This window comes from Phoxinus phoxinus (assembly GCF_949152265.1).
Source record: "Phoxinus phoxinus genome assembly, chromosome: 15".
In the NCBI taxonomy this organism is placed as follows: Eukaryota; Metazoa; Chordata; class Actinopteri; order Cypriniformes; family Leuciscidae; genus Phoxinus; species Phoxinus phoxinus.
In genome coordinates, this window is record NC_136890.1 from 25,299,853 (window position 1) to 25,327,763 (window position 27,911).

The 27,911-nt window shown below is 39.9% G+C and overlaps 1 protein-coding gene across 1 annotated transcript in view; it reads left to right on the plus strand.

Moving 5' to 3' along the window:
* Positions 1-27,911, plus strand: part of obscna (obscurin, cytoskeletal calmodulin and titin-interacting RhoGEF a) — a 54,455-nt gene that overhangs the window by 15,254 nt on the left and 11,290 nt on the right. Inside the window, exons 21-60 of the mRNA XM_079638023.1 lie at positions 1,226-1,492; positions 2,422-2,688; positions 2,821-3,084; positions 3,170-3,436; positions 3,545-3,811; positions 4,110-4,376; positions 4,452-4,718; positions 5,453-5,722; positions 5,842-6,120; positions 6,272-6,529; positions 12,601-12,867; positions 13,064-13,330; positions 13,696-13,962; positions 14,201-14,467; positions 14,542-14,808; positions 14,885-15,151; positions 15,283-15,549; positions 16,001-16,267; positions 16,724-16,990; positions 17,186-17,452; positions 17,630-17,896; positions 18,027-18,293; positions 18,406-18,672; positions 18,770-20,944; positions 21,301-21,358; positions 21,492-21,601; positions 21,731-21,840; positions 21,958-22,158; positions 22,284-22,378; positions 22,993-23,166; positions 23,315-23,474; positions 23,572-23,679; positions 24,077-24,241; positions 24,362-24,520; positions 24,744-24,921; positions 25,006-25,119; positions 25,206-25,373; positions 25,980-26,082; positions 26,162-26,291; positions 26,374-26,482. Coding sequence (XP_079494149.1) covers positions 1,226-1,492; positions 2,422-2,688; positions 2,821-3,084; positions 3,170-3,436; positions 3,545-3,811; positions 4,110-4,376; positions 4,452-4,718; positions 5,453-5,722; positions 5,842-6,120; positions 6,272-6,529; positions 12,601-12,867; positions 13,064-13,330; positions 13,696-13,962; positions 14,201-14,467; positions 14,542-14,808; positions 14,885-15,151; positions 15,283-15,549; positions 16,001-16,267; positions 16,724-16,990; positions 17,186-17,452; positions 17,630-17,896; positions 18,027-18,293; positions 18,406-18,672; positions 18,770-20,944; positions 21,301-21,358; positions 21,492-21,601; positions 21,731-21,840; positions 21,958-22,158; positions 22,284-22,378; positions 22,993-23,166; positions 23,315-23,474; positions 23,572-23,679; positions 24,077-24,241; positions 24,362-24,520; positions 24,744-24,921; positions 25,006-25,119; positions 25,206-25,373; positions 25,980-26,082; positions 26,162-26,291; positions 26,374-26,482 — 10,461 coding nt within the window. The remainder of the gene's footprint in view (positions 1-1,225; positions 1,493-2,421; positions 2,689-2,820; positions 3,085-3,169; positions 3,437-3,544; positions 3,812-4,109; positions 4,377-4,451; positions 4,719-5,452; positions 5,723-5,841; positions 6,121-6,271; positions 6,530-12,600; positions 12,868-13,063; positions 13,331-13,695; positions 13,963-14,200; positions 14,468-14,541; positions 14,809-14,884; positions 15,152-15,282; positions 15,550-16,000; positions 16,268-16,723; positions 16,991-17,185; positions 17,453-17,629; positions 17,897-18,026; positions 18,294-18,405; positions 18,673-18,769; positions 20,945-21,300; positions 21,359-21,491; positions 21,602-21,730; positions 21,841-21,957; positions 22,159-22,283; positions 22,379-22,992; positions 23,167-23,314; positions 23,475-23,571; positions 23,680-24,076; positions 24,242-24,361; positions 24,521-24,743; positions 24,922-25,005; positions 25,120-25,205; positions 25,374-25,979; positions 26,083-26,161; positions 26,292-26,373; positions 26,483-27,911) is intronic.

Here is a 27,911-nt window from a genome sequence, read left to right on the forward strand (position 1 = left end):
TAAAACTAACTAGTGCGATTGCTCTGTTAATGCGGTTCATTTGAATATGTGTGAACACTTCCATATTAACTCTGGTGCGGTTTCACTGAATTATAAACTCAACACGGACCAAAGACAAATAAATTAAACAAAAATTGGACGTGATTTCACAAGATACGACTCAGCATATCTGGTACATATCCATATCATACAGCATATCCATATAGTTTGGTACAGGTGTCAGAACAGTGTCTGCAGCAGATCTGTGTGTGTGTGACAGAGGAATTCCTGCCGCTGTTTTGACTCCTTAACACGTTTTATAAGCTCTTCAAGAGTTCTCAGCTGCTAAAAATACCATCATATGTACGGACATACAACAAGTGCGTTTAGCCCAGCACACAGCATTATTTTGGATGTTCAGGAAGTTCCGTCTCAAAACATACTTTGTAAGTATATATTATAAGTAACATCATTTTTTTTTTAGATAAATAAAAACAGTAGCAGTGCACCAATCATTGGAAAGGGCAATTTTCATGCCCATTCCAATAACGGTTGCTATTTTTTTTGGTTTGTTTTTCTTTGTTTAAGCAAATTAGTTTTTTGTTTATTTGCAATAGCTATAACAGGTCAAACTGGACTTAAACAAAGATATCTGTGCCATTTGAAATTAGATGCACCACTGCATTTTAATTATGATGATAAAGATGATACACACATCTAGCATGAGCATTTGTTTTTAGATTTAATTCTAGGATTTAAAGTAAAGTGTACACAAATAAGCGCTAATAAATACTACTTTATATGGAGATATAAGGGAAAGAAAATGCAAAGAATCACAATCAGTTCCCCTCAGAGATACATTCATATAAACCCCAAACCCAATTCAATATTTATATATTTCTTCATATATTTTGCGCATTTATTTTGTGCCTGGTACAATATTTTCTCTGATGGCTTGTCTGATTTCTCTTTGCGTCAGTCTTCAGCACCAAAATGGTCGCAATTTCAATCCTTGTAAAAGCTATCTTTAAGTTCAGTGTTAAAAATGACAGTTTGAACACTAAGCGAACCAGAACTAAATGAATTATTTTCTTTTTTGGTCCAGACCAAAAGAACCAAGACAACTTAACTAAAAGTGTGAACACCATAAATCTTACAGACTTTTGAAGAAAGCGTATATATCATGATTTCTGCTTGTGAGGTAATTGTTTATATTAAAAGGCCAACAATGTCAATATTTTCTCAGCTCTTCCCATTACATTCAATCGAGAGCTTCAGAACCAGGTGTCTATAGAGGGTGAGAGTGCAGTATTTACCTGTGAGCTTTCAAAGCCTGGTGCTCCAGTTGAATGGAGGAAAGGTAGAGTAATTCTGAAAGCTGGAGCCAAATATCACACGAAACTGGAGGGACGATTAACCAAACTGGTGATAAATAATCTTGTTGAGGATGATGCAGGAAATTACACCTGCAAAGCCAAAGATTCACAATCAACAGCCAAATTGATGGTTCAAGGTAATGTCCAAATTACTGCTGAATTTTTTACTTTATGGATTTCATATGCATTTCATTTTCATGACCATGTGATTTTTTTTTTCTAGCACTGAATGATCAAGTTCTTCCATTTCATTTAAAATGGCCATTTCCTCCACAGCTACTATTGACCCTAGTCAGGTTATGCGATATTGAATTTAACAAGGATTAAATTAGATTAAGGGATAGACTTACAGTCTTTACTTTGGCAGGCACTATATAAAGGCACTAGATCACATTATTTTCAAAACTGTTAATCACAACTTTCAAAACTGTTAATCAAAGGGAGATCTTGTCTTCTGAATTTTTTTCTGAAAGACTTTTGGTCAACTGAACAATCAGCATGTTGAACGCACTGTACTTCTAAGTTCAAACCCTCACAGCCTTATTTTTATTCCTGTCTAAAATTAAATGTGGTGCTACCCTGATTAAGGTCTATAACATGCTGTCATGGCGTTACACAAGCACAAGTTTAACTAATCTCTCAACAGTGATATAAATCACTTGGATTTTCATTACATGATGTTTAAATTCATACCCTCTAATTCCACTCCATATTTGGCATCAGAAGAGTATTAATATGACAAATCCCTTCATATATTATTGGTTGATAAAAACTGTAACGTAGAAATGTAGCTTTTGTCAGGATCTTGGCCAATTCATTACAGCATGGGCTGGTTATGAAGAGCTATAGTGTGTTGGTGTACATAACGCATAAATAAAATATACCCCAACTTATTTAGGACTTTGCCTGATGTAGTTATTAAAGTTGATTGAGCACAAAAAGTGTCTACTGGTAAGTTTTTGGTAACACTTTAGTGGGAAGACACAACATTCAAACTTTTGAAGAGCCTATAACTTTCAATACATGAAAACTGGCTTTTTTTTCTTCAATTCTTGGCTTTCTGAAGGACTCCCTGCTACCTTTAAAGCAACTCTGAAGAACCAGGAAGCTCAGGAGGGGAACAGTGTCACTTTGCAATGTGAACTTTCTAAGGCAGGAGTACGAGTAGAGTGGTGGAAAGGAGAAGAAATGCTCAAGACTGGAGAAAAATATCAATTGAGACACAAAGAAGCAAAAGCTGAACTGCTAATAAGGAAGGCACAACCAGAAGACAGTGGAGTTTATCGATGTGTATGTGAGGATCAAAATACAGAAGCCACCATCAAAGTTAATGGTATGAATGTGTTCCAGGAAGTTTTCAAATTTAAGTTCCTGTAAATGAGCATTAGCCAATTTTTGCTAGAAATAATCTATGAAAAGATTTTATCGAAAACATGATCAGATATGCAACATCTGCTTTGTATAGCTCTCCCCATCACTTTCAAACAAGAACTTATGAATCAAGAGGGTGAAGAAGGGAACAACGTCACCTTGCGCTGTGAACTCTCAAAGGCCAGTGCTGTGGAGTGGTTGAAGGGAGAAGAAGTACTTAAGCCTGGAGAAAAGTACCAGATGAGACAGATTGCAACTAAAATGGAGCTTGTTATCAGGAAAGCCATACCTGAAGACAGTGGAGTCTACTCTTGTGTGTGCCCTGATCAGACATCCAAAGCAACGGTTAAAATCAATGGTACGAAACTCAATCTAACGGTTTTATGATTGGCAATTTTGTCAAATATTCTCCTTAGATGACACAAATGTATTTGATTTCTTAGCTTTCCCAATCACGTTCAAACAAAACTTGAGAAATCAAGAAGTGGTGGAGGGCAACACTGTTGCTTTACGTTGCGAGCTTTCCAAACCGGGCGCCGCTGTGAAATGGTGGAGGGGTGAAGAGATGCTGCGAGTTGGAGAAAAGTACCAGATGAGGACAGAGGGAAGGATTGCTGAACTACTTATCAAGAATGTCAACTCTGAAGATGTCAGCTCCTACAGCTGCACTACGGGAAAGGAAAAGACAACAGCAGAAGTCAAAGTAAAGGGTACGCTCTACTACTGCAAGATAAGATATTGTTATACTTTAGTAATAGCTTTCCTCTTTCAAATCATTCTCAAACTTAACTTGAACACATTTTTCATGGTTTTCATAGCTCTACCCGTCACTTTTAAACAAGAACTCCAAAACGAAGTAACTAAAGAAGGTAGGCAAGCTGTGTTAAGCTGTGAGCTCTCTAAACCCGGCACTCAAGTAGACTGGAGAAAAGGAAGAATTATTCTCAAACCCAATGACAAGTATGAAATGAAGCAAGAGGGAACATTCACCAAACTGGTCATACATAATGTTGAAGCAAGTGATGCTGGGAGCTATTCATGTAAAACCAAGGATTCTGAGACAACTGCTGAGCTAACCGTTAAGGGTAAGGCATGCAGACTTTTTGCAGAGGCGGCTTGGCACATTTTGGTCTTTTTTGGCTTGCTATTCATGGGAGCTATTCATGTAAAACCAAGGATTCTGAGACAACTGCTGAGCTAACCCATAAGGGTAAGGCATGCAGACTTTTTGCAGAGGCGGCTTGGCACATTTTGGTCTTTTTTGGCTTGCTGTTTCTTACTATTGCTTCTTGTGCTATGGTCTTCTGCTTCGCTGTGCTTTGAGGGCCTGCATGGTTGTGTTGTGAAATAATCAGGCATATCTCTTTTGGTTGACGCTTCCAGTTCCACCTATCACTTTTAAAGTCAAGTTGAAAAATCAGGAAATTGAAGAAGAAAATACACTCTTATTACACTGTGAGCTCTCAAAAGCTGGATGTCCTGTTGAATGGAGAAAGGGGGAAGAGCTCCTCAGATCTGGGTATAAGTATCAAATCAGGGAATCTGATGTTACAAGGGAGCTGATCATCATGAAAGCCTTGCCTGAAGACAGTGGAATCTACAGTTGCCTTTGTGGGGAGCAGAATACCAAATCTACAGTCAGAGTGTTCGGTATGGATAAAGGTTTAAGCTTTTATTGTCGCTTACGCTCACAATGAGCTAACATGCTAATGTGCTACTCTTCAGCCACGCCAGTAACGTTCAAGCAAAACCTGAAGAACCAAGAGGCTCCTGAGGGAGGTGTTGTTATTCTGCACTGTGAGTTGTCCAAGGCTGGGGTACCAGTAACATGGTTGAGAGGGGACGAGGAGCTCAGCAATGGCACTAAATACAAGATCAAGCAGGAGGGATTGGTTGCCGAATTACACATTAAAAATGTCCGTCCTGTGGATGTTGGGGAATATAGGTGCATTGTTGGAGACCAGAAGACAACAGCTGAAGTTAATGTTAGGGGTAGGTCCAATGCAGCTTTATGACCTTCTCATTGAGTTCACACAAGGTAACATTGTGTCTTTTCCCAATATCTTGACAACGTTTTAACAGTGCTGTAAACAATGTATGATACCCAGGGCTGGAAATGAGGGGGTGCAGGGGCATGGGGCATTACAACTGGTTATGTTTATTTTAAGGGAAATTAAGAGGATTTAGTTTCCATTCAGTAGCCTCAAGATAGCTATAAATTCAACACATTTTTTTTCAATATAGTGAAATAGTAATGTAAATAATAACTAGTATTTCAAATTGAAATAATATTTCACTATATTACAGTATTTTCACTGTTTTTACTGTATTTTTGGTAAATGCAGCCTTGGTGAGCCTTCTTTCATAATTTTTTTTTTTTAATCTTACTGACCAAACTTTTAAATGGGAATGTATGTGTATTTAAATTTTTAATAGAATCTGGTAAAATAAAAAAAACTCCCCTAGAATGATGAAAAAAAATCTTCAAATCCCCCCGTTTCCGTAATTAGGGTCCCTTAACTGAACCTCTGCCATTTCCACGACTGTTGATGCCCTCATGATCCTTTCACGAACCCTGTATGATACCCCTTCATGAATCACAGCATCATACACGTCATTTCATATCATAAACTCTACCAGTTAACATACACAATTTCTAATTGGCAAATTACTCAAATACTTTTGAGCCGTTGTTGAGATCATACTTCTCCTCACACCTCTCACAGCTGCTGCCTCTGTGTTCTTTGAGAAAGAGCTTGAGAGTCAAGAAGCAATAGAAGGGGAATCTGTCCTGTTTAGTTGTTTACTCTCTAACGACAATGCCCCAGTGACCTGGAGAAAAGATGCAAATCAGATTACACAGGGTGGGCGATATACCCTCCACCGTAAAGGTGCCACTCAGGAGCTCGAAATCAGGAAACTGAGAATGGAGGACGCTGGCATGTACACATGCAGCGTCAGAGGCAAGAAAACGTCTACAACCCTCAGAGTGATAGGTACTGTAAATCATAACAAGCCTACATAAATTCAACAATAATGTTAAATTTGCTTTCAAACACAATGAATTTCAAGGACTCCTGTGCACTCCTTTATTCGGTTAATGTTACCTTTACAGAGCGTGTGAGGATTGTGAAAGGACTGCGTGACTTGACGGTTACTGCAGGCGAGAGCGCACGCTTTGTGTGCGAGCTTTCACACGAGAACATCCTTGACGGGGTTTGGTGGCTTGGTTCCAATGTACTGCAGGAGAACGATATGAACCAGATGAGTATCTGTGGCAAAGAACACCAGCTGGTGCTCACTATGACCACACCCGAAGAGTCAGGTGTTGTGTCCTTTGTGGTGGGAAATGAAAAGACTTCTGCTCATCTGCGTGTAAACAGCAAACCTAAAGGTGAGTGTAAGGATTCCATTTATTTTTTCTAAAACATTTAATTTTAGTGTAAACAGCAGAAATACAGTACATATACAGTGATATAGAAAAGTATACCAAATGCAATGAGTTGATTTAACTTAACACTCTAAAGTGCATTCTCTCTTCATAGTTTTCATTGAAGAAAACCTGAAAGACATGACCATTTTTGAGGGAGATTCTGCCACCCTGTGCTGTGTGACTTCTGACTCCTGCACACTTATAACCTGGAAACGAAATAATGTAACCCTGCTCCCCGGGGAAAAGTATGAACCTCTAAAACATGGGAAACGAAATATTCTTCTAATTCACAAAGTTAGAAAAGAGGATGCTGGGATTTACATGTGCGATACAGGAGACATGCAGTGTAGTGCTACTCTTACAGTCAAAGGTAGGAACTGCTTGACACACATTTGCTCTAACTATAAAGACTAGAAAATGATAACTATAAATATATATATATATATATATTTTTTTTTTTACTTGATTTATCACAATTTAAACATGTTATACATATTTATAATAGTAATAACATAAACAATAATTTATATTTATATTATATTTATTATTAATAGTAATAATATGTGATAGATTTAACTGTATTCAAAAAAATAAATGAATTGATACATTTTAGTATGTGTTGTCATATTTTAAAAATGTGATTTATTAAAATATATATTTTCCTTACTTTTATTTTATAAGTCACACTCCTAGTCCACCATATTTCAGTTGTTGTCTGTCACAAAAAAGTATTGTTTCAGAGAAGGAAATTGTTATGGTGGATTTACCCGTTGTAATGCTTATTCTGAAACACTTTACAATAAGGTTTTATTTGTTAACATTAGTAAACTATGTTAACATGAACTAACAATAAAAAATACTTCTGAAGCATTTAGTCATCTTAATTTCTACATTTAGTACATTTTTAAAATTAAAATTGTATATGTTAACATAAGTAAAATTCTAAATTCTGTAAAAAATATATTGCTCATAGTTAGTTCATGTTATTTAATGCATCAACTAATGCATTAACCTTATTGTAAATTGTTACTGCTTATTCTTATCAGAACTTTACAAATCGGTATACAAAGTGAATTTGTTAAATATTTATTGGAAATGGCACATATACTTAAGGTGTCAGGGTTTGAAACACGGAGAGAGATGACGTAAGTTGTAAACACACTTTTATTGAACAATGCAGTTGCGGACACACAGTGGAATGGTAAGTGAGACAGTCTATGGCAAATATGGAGAGTCTTAGCTGAATGATTGATTCCGTGATGTGTATTCAGGTGTGGATCCAGGAGAGGGAGTTGAAGAGAAGGAGCCTTGATGACTGGACTGAGACGAGACGATGGGATCCGAGGAGGAATGCAGGTAAGCTCGGGTAAGTAGCGGGTTAGCATAGGAGAGTGTTCACGGTGGGTCTGTGGTCAAGTAATGACGAGATCAGACAACGGAGGTGAGGTGAATGCTGGGTTATAAAGGGAACTGGTGATGAGTCACAGGTGATGGGAATCAGTAATCAGGGGAGTGTGAACGGGTGATTGAAGGAGTGGGAGGAGTCAGTGATGATCTGGGAGGTAATGGAGAGTGATGTGAAGGTGGAATCCTGACAGTACCCCCCCCTCCCGAAGCGGCTCTTGACGCCTGTGAAGGATGCTGTCGGCGGCGAGGTCTACCCCGACCTCTGGGTGCTGGTCGATTGGGATGTTCCTCGTGAAACTGGGAAAGGAGAGTGGGATCCATTACGTCGTCGCGCAGCACCCAAGAACGTTCCTCCGGCCCGTAATCCTCCCAGTCAATGAGGTACTCGAGACGGGGACCTCGCCGCCTGGAGTCCAAGATGGAACGGATCCTATAGATGGGCTCATCCTCCACAGGCACCGGAGGAGGAGGAGGTACGTCAATGGCAGGTGTATCTGAAGGAAGAGGAAGGACAGGGTCAACGTACGGTTTTAACAATGACACATGGAAGGATGGTGAGATGCGATACTGCCTTGGGAGTGTAAGTCTGTAGGTGACCTCGTTCAACTGCCTCTCGATGGGGAAAGGTCCAATGAATCGAGGACTCAGCTTACGACATGGCAACTTGAGACGAATGTCCCTGGTGGACAACCACACCTTCTGCCCAGGCTGATAAGAGGGAGTTGGTAGTCTTCGACGATCAGCCTGGGTCTTGTGTCTCCTTATTGCCTGTTGGAGATGAACGTGAGCTGAGTCCCATACCCCCTCGCTCTGCTGGAACCAGAAGTCGACAGCTGGAACCTCAGATAACTCCCCAGACCAGGGGAACAGAGGAGGTTGGTAACCGAGAATGCATTGGAAGGGAGTAAGACCAGTGGTGCTTTGTCGGAGAGAGTTTTGAGCATACTCAGCCCAGGGAAGGTAACGGTTCCAGCTGTCCTGGTACTGGTGGCAGTAGGTCCTTAGGAAGCGACCGATTTCCTGGATCTTGCGCTCAGTCTGGCCATTGGTCTGAGGATGGTATCCGGAAGAGAGACTGACAGTGACCCCGAGGAGCTGAAAGAAGGCACGCCAAACTCTGGAGATGAATTGGGGACCTCTGTCAGAGACGATGTCCTCCGGGATTCCGAAGTTACGAAAGACTCCCTGGAAGAGGGCTTCGGCGGTTTCCAGAGCAGTCGGCAGTCCTGGTAGAGGGATTAATTTACAGCCCTTAGAGAAACGATCAACGACTACAAGTACCGTGGTGAAACCATCAGATGGAGGAAGGTCGGTCATGAAGTCGATACCGATATGGGACCAAGGACGCTGAGGAATCGGAAGGGGCACCAATTTACCCTCTGGCAGTCTCCTCGGGGTGTTGACAATGGCGCAGACTGAACAACCCTTGACGAACCTTGTTACATCCTCGGAGATGGTTGGCCACCAGTACCGTTGACGGAGAAGCGAGAGGGTACGCTTGCTACCCGGATGTCCAGAGCCCGGTACGGAGTGAGCTGAGTCCAGAAGAGGAGTTCTTAGATGTTCCGGTACAAAGGTACTCCCTTCTGGACCTCCCGGCGGAGCAGGATGGAGACGGTTTTCTTGGTGGATCTGATTGTCAATGTCCCACACAATCGGACTGAGAAATAAGGCTGGAGGGAGGATAGGCACAGGTTCACTATCTTCGTGAGGGACTTGATGAATTCTGGAAAGAGCATCAGCTCTACAATTCTTGCTGCCTGGACGATATGACACCTTGAAGTCGAATCGAGTGAAGAAGAGGGCCCAACGGGCTTGTCTCGGATTTAGTCTACGAGCTTCTCGTAGATACTCCAGGTTTCGATGATCCGTGATGACCTCAAACGGATGGTTAGCTCCCTCCAGCCAGTGTCTCCATTCCTCCAGGGCTAACTTAATAGCCAGTAGCTCACGATTCCCGATATCGTAGTTTAACTCCGCCGGGGCAAGCTTTTTGGAGAAGAAGGCACATGGATGAAGTACGGAGAGATCCCCCTGCCGCTGAGACAAAACGGCCCCCACTCCTGAGGATGAAGCATCGACTTCCACGATGAATGGTAGATCAGGATTAGGGTGAGTGAGTATTGGAGCAGAAGAGAAGGCTTCCTTGAGCGACTGAAAGGCCTGTAGAGCCGCAGGTGATAAGGACAGAGACTTGGGCCGACCCTTCAGAGCAGTGGTAAGTGGAGAGCTGAGTTGACTGTAATCTTGAATGAAACGTCGATAGAAGTTGGCAAATCCTAGGAAGCGCTGGAGTTCCTTTACAGTAGATGGTAAGGGCCAGTTTAGAATGGTCTCCACCTTCCTCTGGTCCATCTGGATTCCATCTTGGCTGATGATATAACCGAGGAATTGAACAGTAGTGATGTTAAACTCACACTTCTCCAGTTTGAGGAAAAGCTGATGCTCGCGTAGTTTCTGGAGCACTTGAACGACATGATGATGATGTTCAGCCTGGGAAGATGAGTATATAAGTATATCGTCGATGTAGACGATCACGAAGCGATTGAGGAAGGGGCGAAGGATCTCATTCATATACCCCTGGAATACTGCTGGAGCATTTGACAGTCCGAAGGGCATCACCTGATATTCATAGTGACCGGAGGGAGTCACGAAGGCGGTCTTCCATTCATCTCCGTGGCGGATACGGATGAGGTTATAGGCGCTTCGAAGGTCTAACTTGGAGAAGACTTGGGCGCCTCGGAGCTGTTCCAGAGCAGCCGGGACCAGAGGAAGAGGATACCGAAACTTCACTGTCTGAGAGTTAAGCTGACGGTAATCGATGCACGGCCGTAAGCCTCCGTCCTTCTTGGCCACGAAGAAGAAGCTCGAAGCGGCAGGGGAGATAGATGGTCGGATGAACTCTTGCTGTAATGCCTCTTCTACGTACTCCTCCATGGCCTTCTGTTCCGGGATGGACAAAGGATAGATACGGCCCTTAGGTAGAGTTGGATCGGGTAGCAAGTCGATTGCGCAGTCCCATGGTCGATGTGGTGGTAATTTGGTGGCCAGCGCCTTACTAAATACGTCCTGGAACGCCCGGTACTCCACTGGAATTTCATACTGACGTTGAGTCTCAGGGCTCTCCACAGAAGTGGAATGCAGTGACACTTCGGAGACATCAGACGAGGATGGAGGGATAATATCCGAAGACACTTCTGAGGAAGGACTCTCTATTTCAGCGGATGACGGAGAAGGGGTAACCTTGGTGATAGTGACTAGACAGGAAGAATGACAGTCCGAACCCCATTGGAGGATTTCACCGGTCTTCCAGTGGAGATGGGGTTGATGTTGTATTAACCACGGGCGTCCCAGGATGATTTCGGCTGTAGACTCCTCCAGCACCATAAAAGAGATCTCCTCAGTGTGTAAGCATCCAATCTGCAGAGTTAACATGGGAGAACTGTAACGGATTCGACCCCTTCCTAGCGGTTTACCTTGGATGGTATGAATAGCGAGATCGTACTCAAGTCGTTTCTTGTTCAGATTCATCTTCTGGAGACATTGGGAGGAGATGAAGTTTCCCGCGGAACCGGAGTCAATGAGGGCTTGTACGGGGAAACAGAATTTAGGGGTTATTAGATGGACTTGAGTTTTGATAAGATGTTCAACGCGAGGAGGATGGTAGATTGAGCTTACCGCAAGGCGCGGAGGTCGAATGGGGCAGCTGTTGAGTAGATGTTTGTCAGAAGCACAATATAGACAGAGATGGGCTTGCATTCTTCGTTGTCGTTCAGAACGGGTTAGTCGAGAAGAATCAATTTCCATAGGAATAGGTGCTGGAGGAGTAAGATGAGCAGGTTGGGACGCCGGGGGCGGAGGAAGTGCAGTGGGTATATTGACGTCACAAGCAGTTAGTAGTTGAGAGACTCTGATAGTTTTCTGAATGAGCGCTTCTATGCCCATGACGTCATCGTAAACCACGACCAGCTGACGGATCTTCGGAGTTAATCCTTGACGATATGCAGTAATTAAAGCGGGTTCGTTCCATCCACTAGCAGCAGCGAGGGTTCTGAATCGAAGGGAATATTCAGTCACCGAAGAACGGCCTTGTTTTAGATGGAACAGCTGATCGTGGATAGAGAGGGAAGCCACGGACTGTCCAAACACATCCCTAAAGTGTTGAATAAAATCCTTGCATACACGAATGGTCGGAGAATTGGAATTCCAAAGAGATTGAGCCCACTGGAAGGCGGAACCGGTGAGTAACGAGATGATGAAAGCCACGCGGGCGGCGTCATTATGGAATTGTTGTTCATTCATAGTGAAATATAAAGATACCTGGAGGAGGAACCCACTGCAATCCTCCGCCTCGCCGGAGTAAGGCGCTGGTTTGGCCATGGGACTGGAAGAGGCAGTGAACGAAGCAGCGGGTGAATGCGGAAGTGGATCCGGGGATGGACTGGTTGAAGCAGACGCTGATGCGGTGGGCACTGGGTGAGGAACAGCGTCTCGTGTATCCGATTGCATGTTGTTGGTCTGATCTTCTGTCAGGGTTTGAAACACGGAGAGAGATGACGTAAGTTGTAAACACACTTTTATTGAACAATGCAGTTGCGGACACACAGTGGAATGGTAAGTGAGACAGTCTATGGCAAATATGGAGAGTCTTAGCTGAATGATTGATTCCGTGATGTGTATTCAGGTGTGGATCCAGGAGAGGGAGTTGAAGAGAAGGAGCCTTGATGACTGGACTGAGACGAGACGATGGGATCCGAGGAGGAATGCAGGTAAGCTCGGGTAAGTAGCGGGTTAGCATAGGAGAGTGTTCACGGTGGGTCTGTGGTCAAGTAATGACGAGATCAGACAACGGAGGTGAGGTGAATGCTGGGTTATAAAGGGAACTGGTGATGAGTCACAGGTGATGGGAATCAGTAATCAGGGGAGTGTGAACGGGTGATTGAAGGAGTGGGAGGAGTCAGTGATGATCTGGGAGGTAATGGAGAGTGATGTGAAGGTGGAATCCTGACATAAGGACTCTTTGCTTCATTTCAGAGCGTCCTTTGTTTTTCTGCGGGGAGCTCCAAAACCAAGAAGCAGAAGAGGGTGAGACTACTTTCTTGTGCTGTGAGCTGTCTCAACCTGGAGTTGCAGTTGAGTGGAAGAAGGGAGCAGTTCTGCTTAGACCGGGTAACAAATATGAGATGAAACAGGATGGATGTGAGCTACAGCTGCAGATCAATGACCTCACAAGTCAGGACAGTGGGGCCTACAGGTGTTGTGCCGATGGCATTGAGACAAGGGCCAGTATTACTGTGAAAGGTATGAACCAAAATAATTGATTGTCTATATATATTGTATTTGATTTTGAGGATTTGACCAATGCATAAACTGAATGTCAGTAAATTAGTGAAAATATTCAGTGGCACTTTATAAGACCCATTCATGAAATACAAACATTTTATTTTTCATAATGAACATTTATTTTACCACTGTTTCTTTTCCTCTGATACCACAGAGCGCCCTTTGTTTTTCTGTGAAGAGCTTCAAAACCAAGAATTAGAGGAAGGTGAAACGGCTTTCTTGTGCTGTGAGCTCTCTAAACCTGGAGTATCAATACAGTGGAAGAAGGGGGCAATGCTCCTGAAGAATGGACAGAAGTATGCAATGATGCAAGAGGGCAATGAAGTACAACTTCAGATCCATGACCTCACAAGTCAAGACAGTGGCATCTACAGATGCTATGCTGGCAATCTAGAAACACGGGCTAATATTATTGTCAAAGGTATGCACATTATACCTGAACAGTTATGGTTTATATTTAAATGTATTAGTATCAGTCGATATTGAATATTTGATTGTTTGAACTGTAATGTTTTATTTTTAATGTGAAAAAAAGTATAGAATTTTAATACTGGTCAGTTTTTAGTTAACATGAAAATGATTATAGGTTCGTTGGTATCGAACTAAATGTTAATATAAGTGCATTCTTAAAGGTTTGCAACAGAGTGTTTGTATAATGATAATCTGGGTTTTTAATTAAGGCATGGAAATACTGTACATCTGTCTTTATGCTGCATGTTAGGTAAAAGACGCAACGAAACAGTTTCCTGCAAAGTTAGTTAACATCAATTTATTCTCCCTTTTCAGATCAACCTCTTTTCTTCTGTGAGGAACTCCATAACCAGGAGGCAGAGGAGGGTGAGATAGCCTTCCTTTGCTGTGAGCTCTCTAAACCTGGAGTTGAGGTGCAGTGGAAGAAGGGGACAATACGACTGAGACCAGGAAACAAATATGAGATGAAACAAGATGGCTGCAAAGCACAGCTACAGATCCATGACCTGACACGTCAGGATAGTGGCACTTACAAGTGCTGCTCTGGAAGCCTGGTTACCACGGCATCAGTTGCAGTCAAAGGTGAGAGCCGTGACATTAGAGGGTCATACTAATACGTTTTGTGAAGAAGTGTTTGTCTGTATTTACTGTATTTTTACACTGAATGTCATCAGGTCTTTGATCAAAACCTATGAATGCATTCAAGTGACCGTTCATGGACAAAAAGCACAATTATTAAATATGTATTCAAAAAATAAAAACAAAATGAAATACATGCTGAATTTATATTTTCTTATTTCTTTTTCAATTTTTTTTCCAGAACAACCTTTGTACTTCATCAAGATGCTTGAGTGTCAAGACGCAGAGGAGGGGGAAACTGCCTTTCTTTGCTGCGAGCTTTCAAAACCTGGGGCTGCCGTAAATTGGAAGAAGGGATCTGTGCTGCTAAAGCCTGGAAGAAAGTATGAAATAAAGCAGAATGGTGGTGAACTGCAACTTCAGATCCATGAGCTCACAAGCCAAGATAGTGGTGTCTACACATGCTGTGTTGGTAGTCTAGTGACCTCAGCATCTCTGGAAGTGAAAGGTGTAGTATGTAATGTAGATGAGTTGCTAGAATACACATTAATTAACATTAACATACTTATTTTCTGCATCCAGAACAACCTCTGTATTTCTGTGAGGAGCTCCGAAGACAAGAAATAGAAGAAGGTGAGACTGCCATTCTGAGCTGTGAGATCTCTAAAACTGGAGTGGAAGTGCAGTGGAAGAAGGGAATGCTGTTGCTTCGACCAGGAAACAAATATGAGACTAAGCAAGATGGCTGTAAATTACAGCTTCTTATACACGAGTTGAACAGTCAGGACAGTGGGATCTACAAATGTTGTGCTGGTAGCTTGGTGACCACAGCTTCTCTTGATGTGAAAGGTGTGTATTTTTGTGTAATGAAGTTGTTAAAATTTCAGTTGGACATTATTGAGATATTTTAATTTTCCCTCACCAGAACATCCATTGTTCTTCTCTGAGGAGCTCCAAAACCAAGAAGCAGAGGAGGGTAAGACAGCCATATTGCGCTGTGAGCTCTCTAAACCTGGAGTTTCAGTGCAGTGGAAGAAGGGAGCAGTGATACTTAAGCCTAGTAAAAAATATGAGATTAAACAGGATGGCCATCAAATACAGCTTCAGATCCATGCAATAACAGCTCAGGACAGTGGCACTTACAAATGTTGTGCTGGTAGCCTGGTTACAACAGCATCTCTTGTGATAAAAGGTAGCGAATTATTCAAATGGCATTTTCCAACATTTTGATCTTTGACATTAGAATGAATTTATTAATCTGTTCATGTGTCCAATTATTTTTGATGAACATGTAAAGGCATATATGTTTTTTTCCCTCTACAGAAAAACCATTGTTCTTCTCTGAGGAGCTACAGAACCAACAAGCAGAGGAGGGTAACCCAGTCATATTGCACTGTGAGCTCTCTAAACCTGGAGTTTCAGTGCAGTGGAAAAAGGGGACAGTGCTTTTGATGCCTAGTAAAAAATATGAGATAAAACAGGATGACCGTCAACTACAGCTTCAGATCCATGAGTTAACAGCTCAGGACAGTGGGCCCTACAAATGTTGTGCTGGAAGCCTGGTCACAACTGCTTCCCTTGTGGTAAAAGGTAAGTCAGTGGTTCTTAACCAGGGGCCTGGGGCTCACTAGATGGTCTCAACAAACTTCCAAGAGGCCCTCAATATGTATGTAAACAAGTATTAAAATCAGCTAAACCTGAAAATCAAGATAGTATTTGGTTATTTTTAGTATTTATAACAAATATACATCTTTCTAGATATACCAAGCTCTAAAATGCTTTATTGGGTATTCATTTTGAGTGTGTGCGGCTTCAAATATTATTGTGTACAATGGGAGGGGTAATTAATATTACTCTACTTATTTGAGTAAGTACAATGTAACTACGTCAACTTAATATAAAGTGTAACTGCCATTTTTCTACATTTTGATCGTAAGAATGAATTAATTGACTTAAGAATTCATTCATTAATCTGTTCATGTGTTCATTTGTTTTTTGATGAACATGTAAAAGCATATATGATTTTGTTTTCCCTCTGCAGAAAAGCCATTGTTCTTCTCTGAGGACCTACAAAACCAACAAGCAGAGGAGGGCAGGACAGCGATATTGTGCTGTGAGCTCTCTAAACCTGGAGTTTCAGTGCAGTGGAAGAAGGGAGCAGTGATACTCAAGCCTAGTAAAAAATATGAGATAAAACAGGATGGTTGTCAACTACAGCTTCAGATCCATGAGTTAACAGCTCAGGACAGTGGGCCCTACAAATGTTGTGCTGGAAGCCTGGTCACAACTGCTTCCCTTGTGGTAAAAGGTAAGTCAGTGGTTCTTAACCAGGGGCCTGGGGCTCACTAGATGGTCTCAACAAACTTCCAAGAGGCCCTCAATATGACTTAAAAGTATTTAAAAGAAGACAAAACAAGTATTAAAATCAGCTAAACCTGAAAATCAAGATAGTATTTTTTTTTTAAATATACATCTTTCTAGATAGACCAAGCTCTAAAATACTTTATTGGGTATACATTTTGAGTGTGTGTGGTTTCAAATATGATTGTGTACAATGGGAGGGGTAATTAATATTACTCTACTTATTTGAGTAAGTACAATGTAACTACGTCAACTTAAAATAAAGTGTAACTGCCATTTTTCTACATTTTGATCGTAAGAATGTATTAATTGACTTTAGAATTCATTCATTAATCTGTTCATGTGTTCATTTGTTTTTTGATGAACATGTAAAAGCATATATAATTTTGTTTTCCCTCTCCAGAAAAGCCATTGTTCTTCTCTGAGGACCTACAAAACCAACAAGCAGAGGAGGGCAGGACAGCAATATTGTGCTGTGAGCTCTCTAAACCTGGAGTTTCAGTGCTGTGGAAGAAGGGAGCAGTGATACTCAAGCCTAGTAAAAAATATGAGATAAAACAGGATGGTTGTCAACTACAGCTTCAGATCCATGAGTTAACAGCTCAGGACAGTGGGCCCTACAAATGTTGTGCTGGAAGCTTGGTCACAACTGGTTCTCTTGAGGTAAAAGGTAAGTCATTCTTTCAAATGGAATTTTCCCACATTTTGAACTTTAACATACAAATGAAATACATGTTGTATTCATATTAATAATAAACAAATTGGAAATAGGCTAATTAATCTGTTCATGTGTCTATTTATTTTTGTGTTTTTTTGTTGTTGTTGCACATGTAAAGACATACATATTTTTGTTTTCCCTCTCCAGAACAGCCATTGTTCTTCTCCGAGGAGCTCCAAAATCAAGCAGCAGAGGAGGACAAGATAGCAATATTGCACTGTGAGCTCTCTAAACCTGGAGTGTCTATTCAGTGGAAGAAAGGAACAGTGCTTTTAAAGCCTAGTAAAAAATATGAGATTAAACAGGATGGCCGTCAACTACAGCTTCATATACATGAGCTAACAGCTCAGGACAGTGGGACTTACAAATGTTGTGCTGGGAGCCTGGTGACTACTTGCTCCGTTACAGTGAAAGGTGTGGAATGCGGTTTAGAGAAACTTCTGAATTACCTAATACTCTTTCCATGTACCATTCTGACAACATTGCTGGCTATTGAACCAGGATATTCTGATAATTAATTAAGAGCACTTTTTGTGAATAAAGCCACAGATTTTAAAAACATTAAATGTATTTCTATTTCCCCACATCTAGAGCAACCTATATTTTTCTGCAAGAACCTCCAAAGCCTTGAAGCTGAGGAAGGTAAAGCGACTACCCTGACCTGTGAGCTCTCTAAACCTGGGGTTGCAGTGCAGTGGAAGAAGGGAACAGTGTTGCTGAAACCTGGAAACAAGTATGAGATGAAACAAGATGGTTGTCTGCTGCAGCTTCAAATATATGACCTGAAAATTGGAGATAGTGGCTCTTATAAATGTTCTGCTGGTAACACGGTGGCGACTGCTTCTCTTGTAGTAAAGGGTAAGGGAATTCATTTAAATGTTGTTTTCCATCTTTTTTAAATAGAAGAATCAATTCATTAATCTGTTCATGTGTACGTTTTTTCTGTTTAGCGTGTAAAGATATAACCATTTTTGTTTTCCCTCACCAGAACATCCATTGTTCTTTTCTGAGGAGCTCCAAAACCAAGAAGCAGAGGAAGGTAAGACAGCAATATTGTGCTGTGAGCTCTCTAAACCTGGAGTCTCAGTGCAGTGGAAGAAGGGAGCAGTGTTGCTTAAGCCAAGTAAAAAATATGAGATTAAACAGGATTGCCATCAACTACAACTTCAGATCCATGAGTTAACAGCTCAGGACAGTGGGACTTACAAATGTTGTGCTGGAAGCCTGGTGACTAATAGTTCAATTACAGTGAAAGGTACAGATATTATTTTAGTGCAACATCTGTAGTTTCAAATGCTTTGTCCATGTAGAACTTCTTTCATACATGAAGAACCCAAACTTTATATTTTTTACTTCTGCATGTACAGAGCAACCTATATACTTCTGCAAGATCCTTCAAAGTCTTGAAGCTGAGGAAGGTGAAACGGCGTTCTTGACCTGTGAGCTCTCTAAACCTGGAGTTCCTGTGCAGTGGAAAAAGGGAACAGTGTTGCTAAAACCAGGAAACAAGTATGAGATGAAACAAGATGGCTCTGAATTACACCTTCAAATCCGTGATCTAAAATGTCAGGACAGTGGTGTCTACAAATGCTGTGCTGCAAGGATGGAGACAACAGCTTCTCTTGTTATAAAAGGTACATGTATTCCCATATTTTAAAAATAAGTAAGTAATTAAAAATAATTAAAAATCTAAATAATTAAGTAATGTTGCATTTCCATTATTTACACCAGAAGCTTCCCCTAGAAGTAAAGACATCCCTCAAGCCCCACTAAGATCAAAAGGGCAAAAAATTATGGAAGAAACACGCAGTGGTCTCGTGCATAAGAAACAGGCTGTGGTCATTGAGGAATCAGACATCTCTATCTTGGAGCCATCAGAGGTTCACTTCCAGGATCTCGGTGAGAAACTGACAGATGAACAGGACGTTAAGAGGAAATCATTGGTGAGACAAAAGGGAAAAGATACGAGTTCCAAAATGGTTAATGTGTCTAGTTGCACCATGGAAGAACCTAAAATTACTTCTCTTACAACCGATGCGCCTCAAGAACAAAGAAAAAAAGTGGTGGACACTGGATCCAAAGAGGTTACTAAGATTTCTGTGGACCAGAACAATGAAAAGATCTCAGGGCAAGTTCAGAAGAAAACTTCAACCATAGATACAAATGATCAGAGCAAGGAACCACCCAGAAATGTTCCCCAGCCTCCACCACGGTCAAAGAGTAAGGCCACACATCCAGATATTTCACACCAAGACCAGTACAGTGTTTTTGAAGCAGACAACCAGAGTGTTAAAGATCCAACTGTTGACAAGAAGGGCAAGAAACAAGATGTTGTAATGGAGCGCACTGTGGAGACCAAAATAACATCAAAACATGCTGACCTAACACCATCTTTCTCTAAGGAGAAGGTTTCCCAGCCACATGTTGAAACCAAAAGGCAACCCTATGTTTTGGAAGCAAAGAATCGAGATATGGACATAAAACAAACTGTGGATACCACTTTAAAGATATCAGATTATGGCTTAGATCCTCCAGTCTTTAAAGAGTTAACGGCCAAACACGTTGAAGCATCTCAAGAACAACCATATAATTTAGAGGAAAGGATGGAGTATATTAAATTGGAATCGAGTGTAAATAAGGAATCAAAGAAAGAGCTAATTGTGGACACCATATCTAAGCCATCAGAGGTTGATGAATATACCGTCAATATGAATGAAAAGAAGGAACCAAATAAAAATGGAATGCACGAGAAGCAAAATGTCCAGTCTGAATTGGGACCAGAAATTGAAATGGTTCAGTCCAAGGATGAACATCATGTAAAAATAACAAAGAATGTTAAAGAAAAAGCACCAAGCATTGCCATTACAGGCCAGAAACCCAAAGAGCAAATACGTCTTGTCCAGAAAGCCACAACATTGACCGTTAAGGATGTACAGAGGGATTCACTAGAAGGTGAAACAGATTTACCCCACATTGATAGTGGAGATCTGAAAAATGTCAAGCAAGTTGTGGATGAACATCATGGAAAAGTACCAAAGCATGTTACAGAAAAAGCTACAAAAAATGCCATTGCAAGCCAAAAATTCAAAGAAGAAATAATTTGTGCAGAGAAAGCTACAACAGAGTCCTTTAGGGATGTGCAGAAGGTGTCACCGAAAGTTGAACCGAACTTACCACACATAGATAATGGAGATCAGAAAAATGTGAAGCAGGTCGTAATTAAAGTAGATGTTTCTGGGGCATCTGTAATTCAACCTGAGGAGACGACGCTAGAGCAGATCACAAGTGTGGATACTGGCAAGCAGAAGTGTTCTCGAGTTGAGCACGATAATGTTGACAGCCCTGGTATAGACATAGATTTTGAGGATGAGCCAGAGATACGTGAGGCTGCCATTAAGATACAAGCTGCTTTCAAAGGTTACAAAACTAGGAAAGACATGCGTCTAGTCTTCAAAGAAGTGTTCAAGAACCAGAATCTTGATCTTGGTGGCAATGCATTCCTGGAGTGTGTTGTGGAAGGTAAAATCGACACTATGCGCTGGCTTAAAGATGGAATAGATCTGAGGCCTGGGAAAAGGTACAAAATCACCCAAAATGCAGATGGTAGGTGTTTTCTGGAAATTTCCAGGGTTACAAACAAAGATGCTGGAATCTACACATGTGAAGTTGCAAACAAATTTGGAGCAATTAGTTACAATGGGAATGTGATGGTGGGTAAATCTCAGAAGCCATCACAAACTATTCAGACTGCACAAACATTAGATACAGAAATTGTCTCTGAGAAAGAGATTGCTCCAGTCCTAAACACTGAAGAGGAGTCATTGAGACTCGTCTATGATCTACCGGCAGATGACACCTACAGCAAGATCAAGGAGAAAAGGAGAAGTCTAATTTCAGTCAGCTCCAGTGAGTTGTGTTTATCATTCTAGATAATAGTAGCAATAGTAGGGCTGCAATGATATTAAAATTCTAAATAAAGTAAAAGTTAAACACTAAAAACAAAAATCATTAATTTGAAATGATTTAAGGCATTACAACATTATTTACAGTAGAAATGTATATCAGATTTGCTAAAAAAGTTTTTCTTAAATATTAACTAAGTGTTAGACTACTGCAAAAGTAATCTTAACATAAAAACAGACGAATATAGCTAATATTGACCAAAGCCGATAAACTCTTTAATATCTGCAGATAACTGATATACAGTATGTATACATCAATAGTAGCTGAGCTTGTTTCTTGTCATTCTGTCCCCTCTCTAGTATCCTGTTACTCAGATTATGACACAGCCCCTGATGTTGAGACTGAATACCAATCTAGGTAAGTTTAACATTGTAAATACCTTTCAAGGACTCTTAATTATAAAGAAAAATGGCAGCGTAGAAGAATTTTCCCCTTTTCTGTACTTTGGGATAATACTTTGCAATGTATTTAAATTAATGTTTTCAAACAGGGGAAAAGAGACCGAGAAGTCAAAAAATGAGGCTCCTACTAAGACTTCTGAAGAAGAAAAAAGTGCTAGTTTACAACCTCGAAAGACTTCAGACCAGCTGAAAGGGAAAGGTCAGTTCTCTTGGTGCTGCAAGGCATTTAGTAAAGTCCAGAGATAATTAAATAATATGCACTCAAGAGCATGTTAAAAAGCTTAATATACTGTACTCTTCTGTATTGTTGCGTTTGTATTTGGCATAGGTTGCGATTCACTGAGTCACACACCGTCTCCCAAACGCCTACATTCCTACAAGTCCTCTGCAAATACTGAGTCATTCTCTGAATCAGATGGAGATGAGGACAGAGGAGAGGTATTAACTCATCCTCTTAATAATAAACTAACAATAATAATAAATGGTCATATTGCTTTAGGAACAAGTGGAAAGTAAACACAACAAACAAACACTGATATACAGTACATTCTGCAGATATTTGATATTTATGTGGCCAAAACCAATTGTCATCCTCTGGGAGGAAACAAAGAAGCTTTTGTACTAAAGGAAGGCCAATTTGTGGAGGTCCTGGACTCGGCCCATCCTGTGAGGTGGCTTGTCCGTACAAAGCCAACCAAGATCACACCATCCCGTCAGGGCTGGGTATCCCCGGCGTACCTAGAAAAGAAGACAAAGGTGAGTGAATGTGTGTGTGTGTGTGTGTGTGTGTGTGTGTGTGTGTATATAGTTTAAATAGCAATGAATTGGTGTAAAAGGTTGTTACATTTATTTTAATAATCTTTCGATTTGTTTTCTCAAAGGAAATATTTTCATTGGCCCATGAAGCAGAAAAGGGAGAATCCCCTGAGAAAGGGAAAACAATGTTAACAAAGGATGAGCATGGCTTGATTCAAAGGTAAACTGAACTGAATAGAATACTCAAAGACAAAGTTCTAGTGTGGCAGGGGCAATGTTAACCTGAAGTTCATCAAACACCTCTAGAGAGTATTACAATAGTGTGAATTTGAGAATGTGCAGTGCTAGTATTCTTTATATACTATTATAGTAATTTTTAACATTTTGAGCAGTATGCCTACTATTATAGTATTCATATATCTTTATTATTTTATATATATAATTTTATATTATATTTTCAGGTTTCAGTTTTTTTCATTTTCATTGAAGTTTTTGTAATTTTGTGCTTTTGTCATTTTTCTTAGTTTATTATATTTATTATTATTTTTTTTTTGTTGTAGTAATTTTAGTACTTCAACTTAAAATAGATTTATTTCAGGTAGTTGCAAAGACAACACTTCTAATATTTGTTAAACTATTTCAAGTTTAGGTTTTTCATCAGTTGTATTTAACTTCAGCCTTATTTAAATTACTGTTTTTGTTAAAAAAAACAACACTGGAAAGCATGCACAGATCAATGTCTTTTGTCTATTCTATTAGCAGGTTTTGTGAAAAGCTAAATTGTCTATCTAAATTGTATCTTCTTTTTTTTTCTTTTTTCTTTTTTACTTCTAGTCGGTTGATCAAGGGACTCCTTGATGGCGAGAACAGTTTTGTGCAGGAGATCAACTTCTTTGTAGAGCACTTTTTGCAGAACTTAGAGACAAGCTTTCAAGTTCCTCTCACCATCCTCAGTCAAAAAGAATACATATTCCGTAATATCAGGGATATTGCAAATTTTCATGAATGGTGAAGACATCTCTATTCTATTCTATTCTATTCTATTCTATTCTATTCTATTCTATTCTATTCTATTCTATTCTATTCTATTCTATTATATTGGTTTATAATATACCATGTGGTTTAACTTATTTGTCCCACTGTTCCTCCATCACAGTTGTATTCTCCCCAAGCTGGAGATGTGCTTCTCAGATGATGATGTAGCCCAGTGTTTTGTCAGTTATGCACAAGACTTTGAGATGTATCTCCAGTTCATTACAGGCCTTCCCCAAGCTGAGGCCTGCATCTCAGACAAAAACACACAGCATTTCTTCAAGGCAAGAGGATATACTGTTTTCAGTCTGGCAGAAAGTGCTCCTTGTATTAAAGGATGTGAAGTAAATAAACAACTATTCTTCTTCTACTGTGTTCCAGCAATATGCAAACACAGAGTTGGCACATTTGGATTCCCAGGTCTTTGATGTTAGCACGTATTTGCAGAAACCCATGGAAAGAATTCAAACATACAAGAATGTACTTAAGGTGTGAGAGCTTTATCATTTTCTTTCATACACATTTATATATATATATATTCTACAACCGTTCAAATGTTTAGAAATAAGTTGGTAATGATTTAATGTTTGAAGAAGTCTCTTATACTCACCAAGGCTGCATTTATTTTATAAAAAATACAGAAAAAACAATAATACTGCTGAATATTATTACAATTTAAAATAAGTTTTCTATTTGAATATGTTTTAAAATATAATTTGTTCCGTTGATGCAAAGAAAAGTATCCATTTCTATCCCCCCCAAAAAAATGTCTTACTGACCCCAAACTTTTGAATGGTAGTGTGTGTATAAACACAGCAAAAAAGATCAGCCATAATTATTGCTTTCAATACAGCATGTAATTCTCTTCCATTTTTGTGTTTTTTAGGAGCTTATCAGGAACAAAGCAAAGAGCGAGCAGAACTGTTGCCTGTTAGAGGATGCCTTTGCCATGGTTTCCAGCTTGCCTTGGCGGGCCGAGAACTTGCATCATCTGTCCATGATTGAGAATTACCCGGCACCTCTCAAGGGGCTTGGAGAACCGATTAGACAGGTACTGCCTCATCATATTTGCAACCTCTTTGTTTGCAGGTTGACAAGATGACAAGTGTGAGTAAGAATTGGAAGGTATCATTCTGCTAATGATAGTGTTGTGTGTGGGTTTTTTTTCCAGGGCCATTTTACAGTATGGGAGGAGATTCCTGAGGTCAAAGTCTCTCAGAGAGGACATCACCGCCACGTCTTTCTCTTCAAAGATTGTATTGTATTCTGCAAGCCAAAGAGAGAACTTGGCACATACACTGAGGCCTACATATTCAAGAATAAAATGAAGGTTTAATCAGCTATACATTTACTAGTACAGCATTTTAGTAGTGAAGAAGTTTTACAGTCTATTCTACATGCTATCCCAATGAAAACAGCTAGATTTCAAGTTTACCTTGCATTTGAAGACTCATGTAAAGTACACTGCATATGGAATATCTTGTATAGCATGGCAGCGCTAATCACTGCAGTCCATTTCACATCCATTCCAAATACATTTGCTTTCTTCACAGTTGAGTGATATTGATGTAAAGGATACAGTGGAAGGAGATGACAGGTCATTTGGTCTTTGGCACGAGCACCGGGGAATGCTGAGAAAAATTATTCTGCAAGCTCGATCAATCCTCCTCCGCCTCTCTTGGCTCAAAGATCTGAGAGACCTGCAGCAGCGCAGCAAACAGCCCGCTTGGAGTAAGTTAGGACACAGGAGAGCACACGGTTTTGACCTCTTGAAATTATTGCATTTTTTCCACACCTCTTTGTTTATGTTTGCAGGTGCCCCGTGCTTTGAGCAACATCTTACTAACTATCCAGCAAAGCTTGGACAAACTGTAAAACTGGTCTGCAAGGTCACTGGCACACCAAAACCAGTAATAAAGTGGTATAAAGGTAAATAATACTATGTATGTGTGTGTATAAATATTGGCAGTTTACATTTAATTTATAAATGGGTTCTGCTGATGTGCTTTCCTCAGATGGTCATCCTGTGAAGGATAACGAACATCACATTACATCAGAAGGACAGTTGGGTGCTTGTTATCTTGTACTGACTGGCGTCACAGTGGTGGACTCAGGTCAATACATGTGTTATGCAACCAATCCTGCAGGGAACGCAAGCACTCTGGCTAATATCATGATTGATGGTATGTTTTTGCGAAATGGTTATTATCGCCATGCTTTTCTAGTTTTTGCATGTATTTCCATTCATATGACTTGCATATGCAATACTGTTCAAAAGTTTGGGATCAGTATGATTTAAAAAAAATAAGAAATTAAAACTTTTATTCAGCAGGGATGCAGTATTTGATCAAAAGTGAGAGCAAAGACTTTTACATTGTTACAAAAGATCTCTTTAAAATGCTGTTCTTTTGAACTGTTAAACTGATATTCTTTTGTAAATTAATCAAAACAATCTTAATAAATGTATCCCTGTTTCCACAAAAATATTAAGCAGCAAAAAAAGCTTTCAACGTCAATAATAATAAGACATGTTTCTTGAGCACCAATTTCTGAAGGATCATGTGACTCTGTAAGACTGAAGTAATGATGCTGAAAATTTAGCTTTGCCATCACAGGAATAAATTGCATGTTGCTGTTTTTTATTGTATTTTGATCAAATAAATGCAGCCTTACTGAGCATTAAGAGGCTTCTATCAAAAATATGAATACATCTTTCTGATCCCAAACATTTAAAAAAAATATTTGTCACCAAAAATGAAATAAAAGCATGTTGTTTTTGTTTCAAAAAGTGCCTCCAAGTTTCACAACAAGACTACAGAACTCAGTGCTTGTAAAGGGACAAGATATGCAGTTCAAGTGCTCCACACAATCTGCTCTTTTACCGTCCATAAGGTAAAACTGGTTTCATCCACTCAAATTAATGTAATGGCGTATATGGTAATAAAAGAGCCTACACAATCTATATGTACAGGTGGTTTAAGGATGGCGTTCAACTTGAAAACACCAGGAAACATCAGATTCAATCTGATGTCCAGACAGGAATTCTCATTCTCACCATAAAGACAGCGGAAGAGGCAGATCTGGGTCAATACCAGTGTGAGGTACCAGTCTTTTACTACTTTTCAATGAGTTATTCGTATCATATATGAATCCCAATACTATTTCTTTGTGTTTATCACACAGCTACTGAATGAAGTGGGCAGTGCCAAGTGTAAAGCTGAACTTTGCCCTCCAGCACCATTAGCTGTGACGGTCAGCACCCAAAAACAATCACAAACCACCCCAGCTCCAGGTAGGACGAAGGAGAAGGTGAACAGCAATTACTATTTAAGGCAGAGAATACCTGCATTGGCTTTGAAGGAGCACATACCACAGTCACCTCCAACTGCACTCGTTCCCAACCATTCCTCATGTTTCGTCACTGAAACTCCAGATCTTCTAAATGTCCATTTCACTCTAACAACTAGCTCTGTAGAATAGAATCATACATAAAATCATATGTTTAATAATGCTGTGCTGTTTCCCATATTCAGTAGCTTCTTGGTCTGGAACAAACATTTGATGGGATCACTCAAACTGTCAAATACATCATCGACCATCGTCATATGAGGCGTGACCATTGTATTATGTCATTGGAAACATCTACTTACATTATAATATACAATTTTTAGTGTACATATACACTACTATTTAAAAGTTTGAGGTTGGTAAGAATTTTTTTAATGTTTTTGAATTCTCTTAATCTAAACCAAGGCTATATTTATTTGATAAAAAACCCCAGCAAAAACGGTATTATTTTAAAATAGTATTACAAAGTCTTCAGTGTCACATGATCCTGCAAAAATCATACTAAAATGCTAATTTGGTGCTTAATAAATTCTCTTATTATTATCTAATTTTCTTATTATTTCTTATTATTAATGTTGAAAACGGTTTTGCTGCTTAATACTTTTGTGGAAACAGTGATACTTTGTTCAGGATTCATTGATGAGTAGAAGGAACGCATTTACATTTGTCCTTGCTGAACAAAAGTATTAATTTATTTTTTATATATATATAAATAAACCCATAAAAAACAAGTGTTACTGACCCCAAACTTTGAACAGTATGGTTTGTTTAATTTTAGTTGTCTTTAATTCATTTGAGTTTAAATGAAACTGCATGGTACTTCATATATCATATAATTTTTAATGCATTCTTTACTATATCATACCTATGTGGTCATATGTTTTAATTTATGCCACATACTTTAAGTGGTTCATAAGCAGCTTTTGAACACTTGTCTCATGTGCATTTCCATATCCTGCTTAACACCACACTTTCCATCCCATTTCCTTTTTAGTCACAGAGCAGGAGACTAAAGATCTGATCAAAATCATCATGTAAGTGTCTTCACAAAGATGCCACAACATTTTGCATGCATGGTCCTCTCCCTTTCTCCTTTCTCTCTGTCTCTGTTCTTCTCCTTGTCCATTCCACATTTCTGTTTATATACATGTTCTCACAGTTTCCTCGTCGTCAGTGCATGCGCTGCTAACATGTCACGTCCATCTTCAAAGCTGGTTATGTGCTAAGACTCAAGCCTGGCTGCAGATAGGGCCAAGTGGCCCTTTGCACTTCCTGTGAGGCAATGTGACTGTCTATACATGTGATCTGTGACTTAAAACACTGGTTGGGAAAGGCAGTGACACTTCTTGCGCTGTTTTATACCTGCCATATTC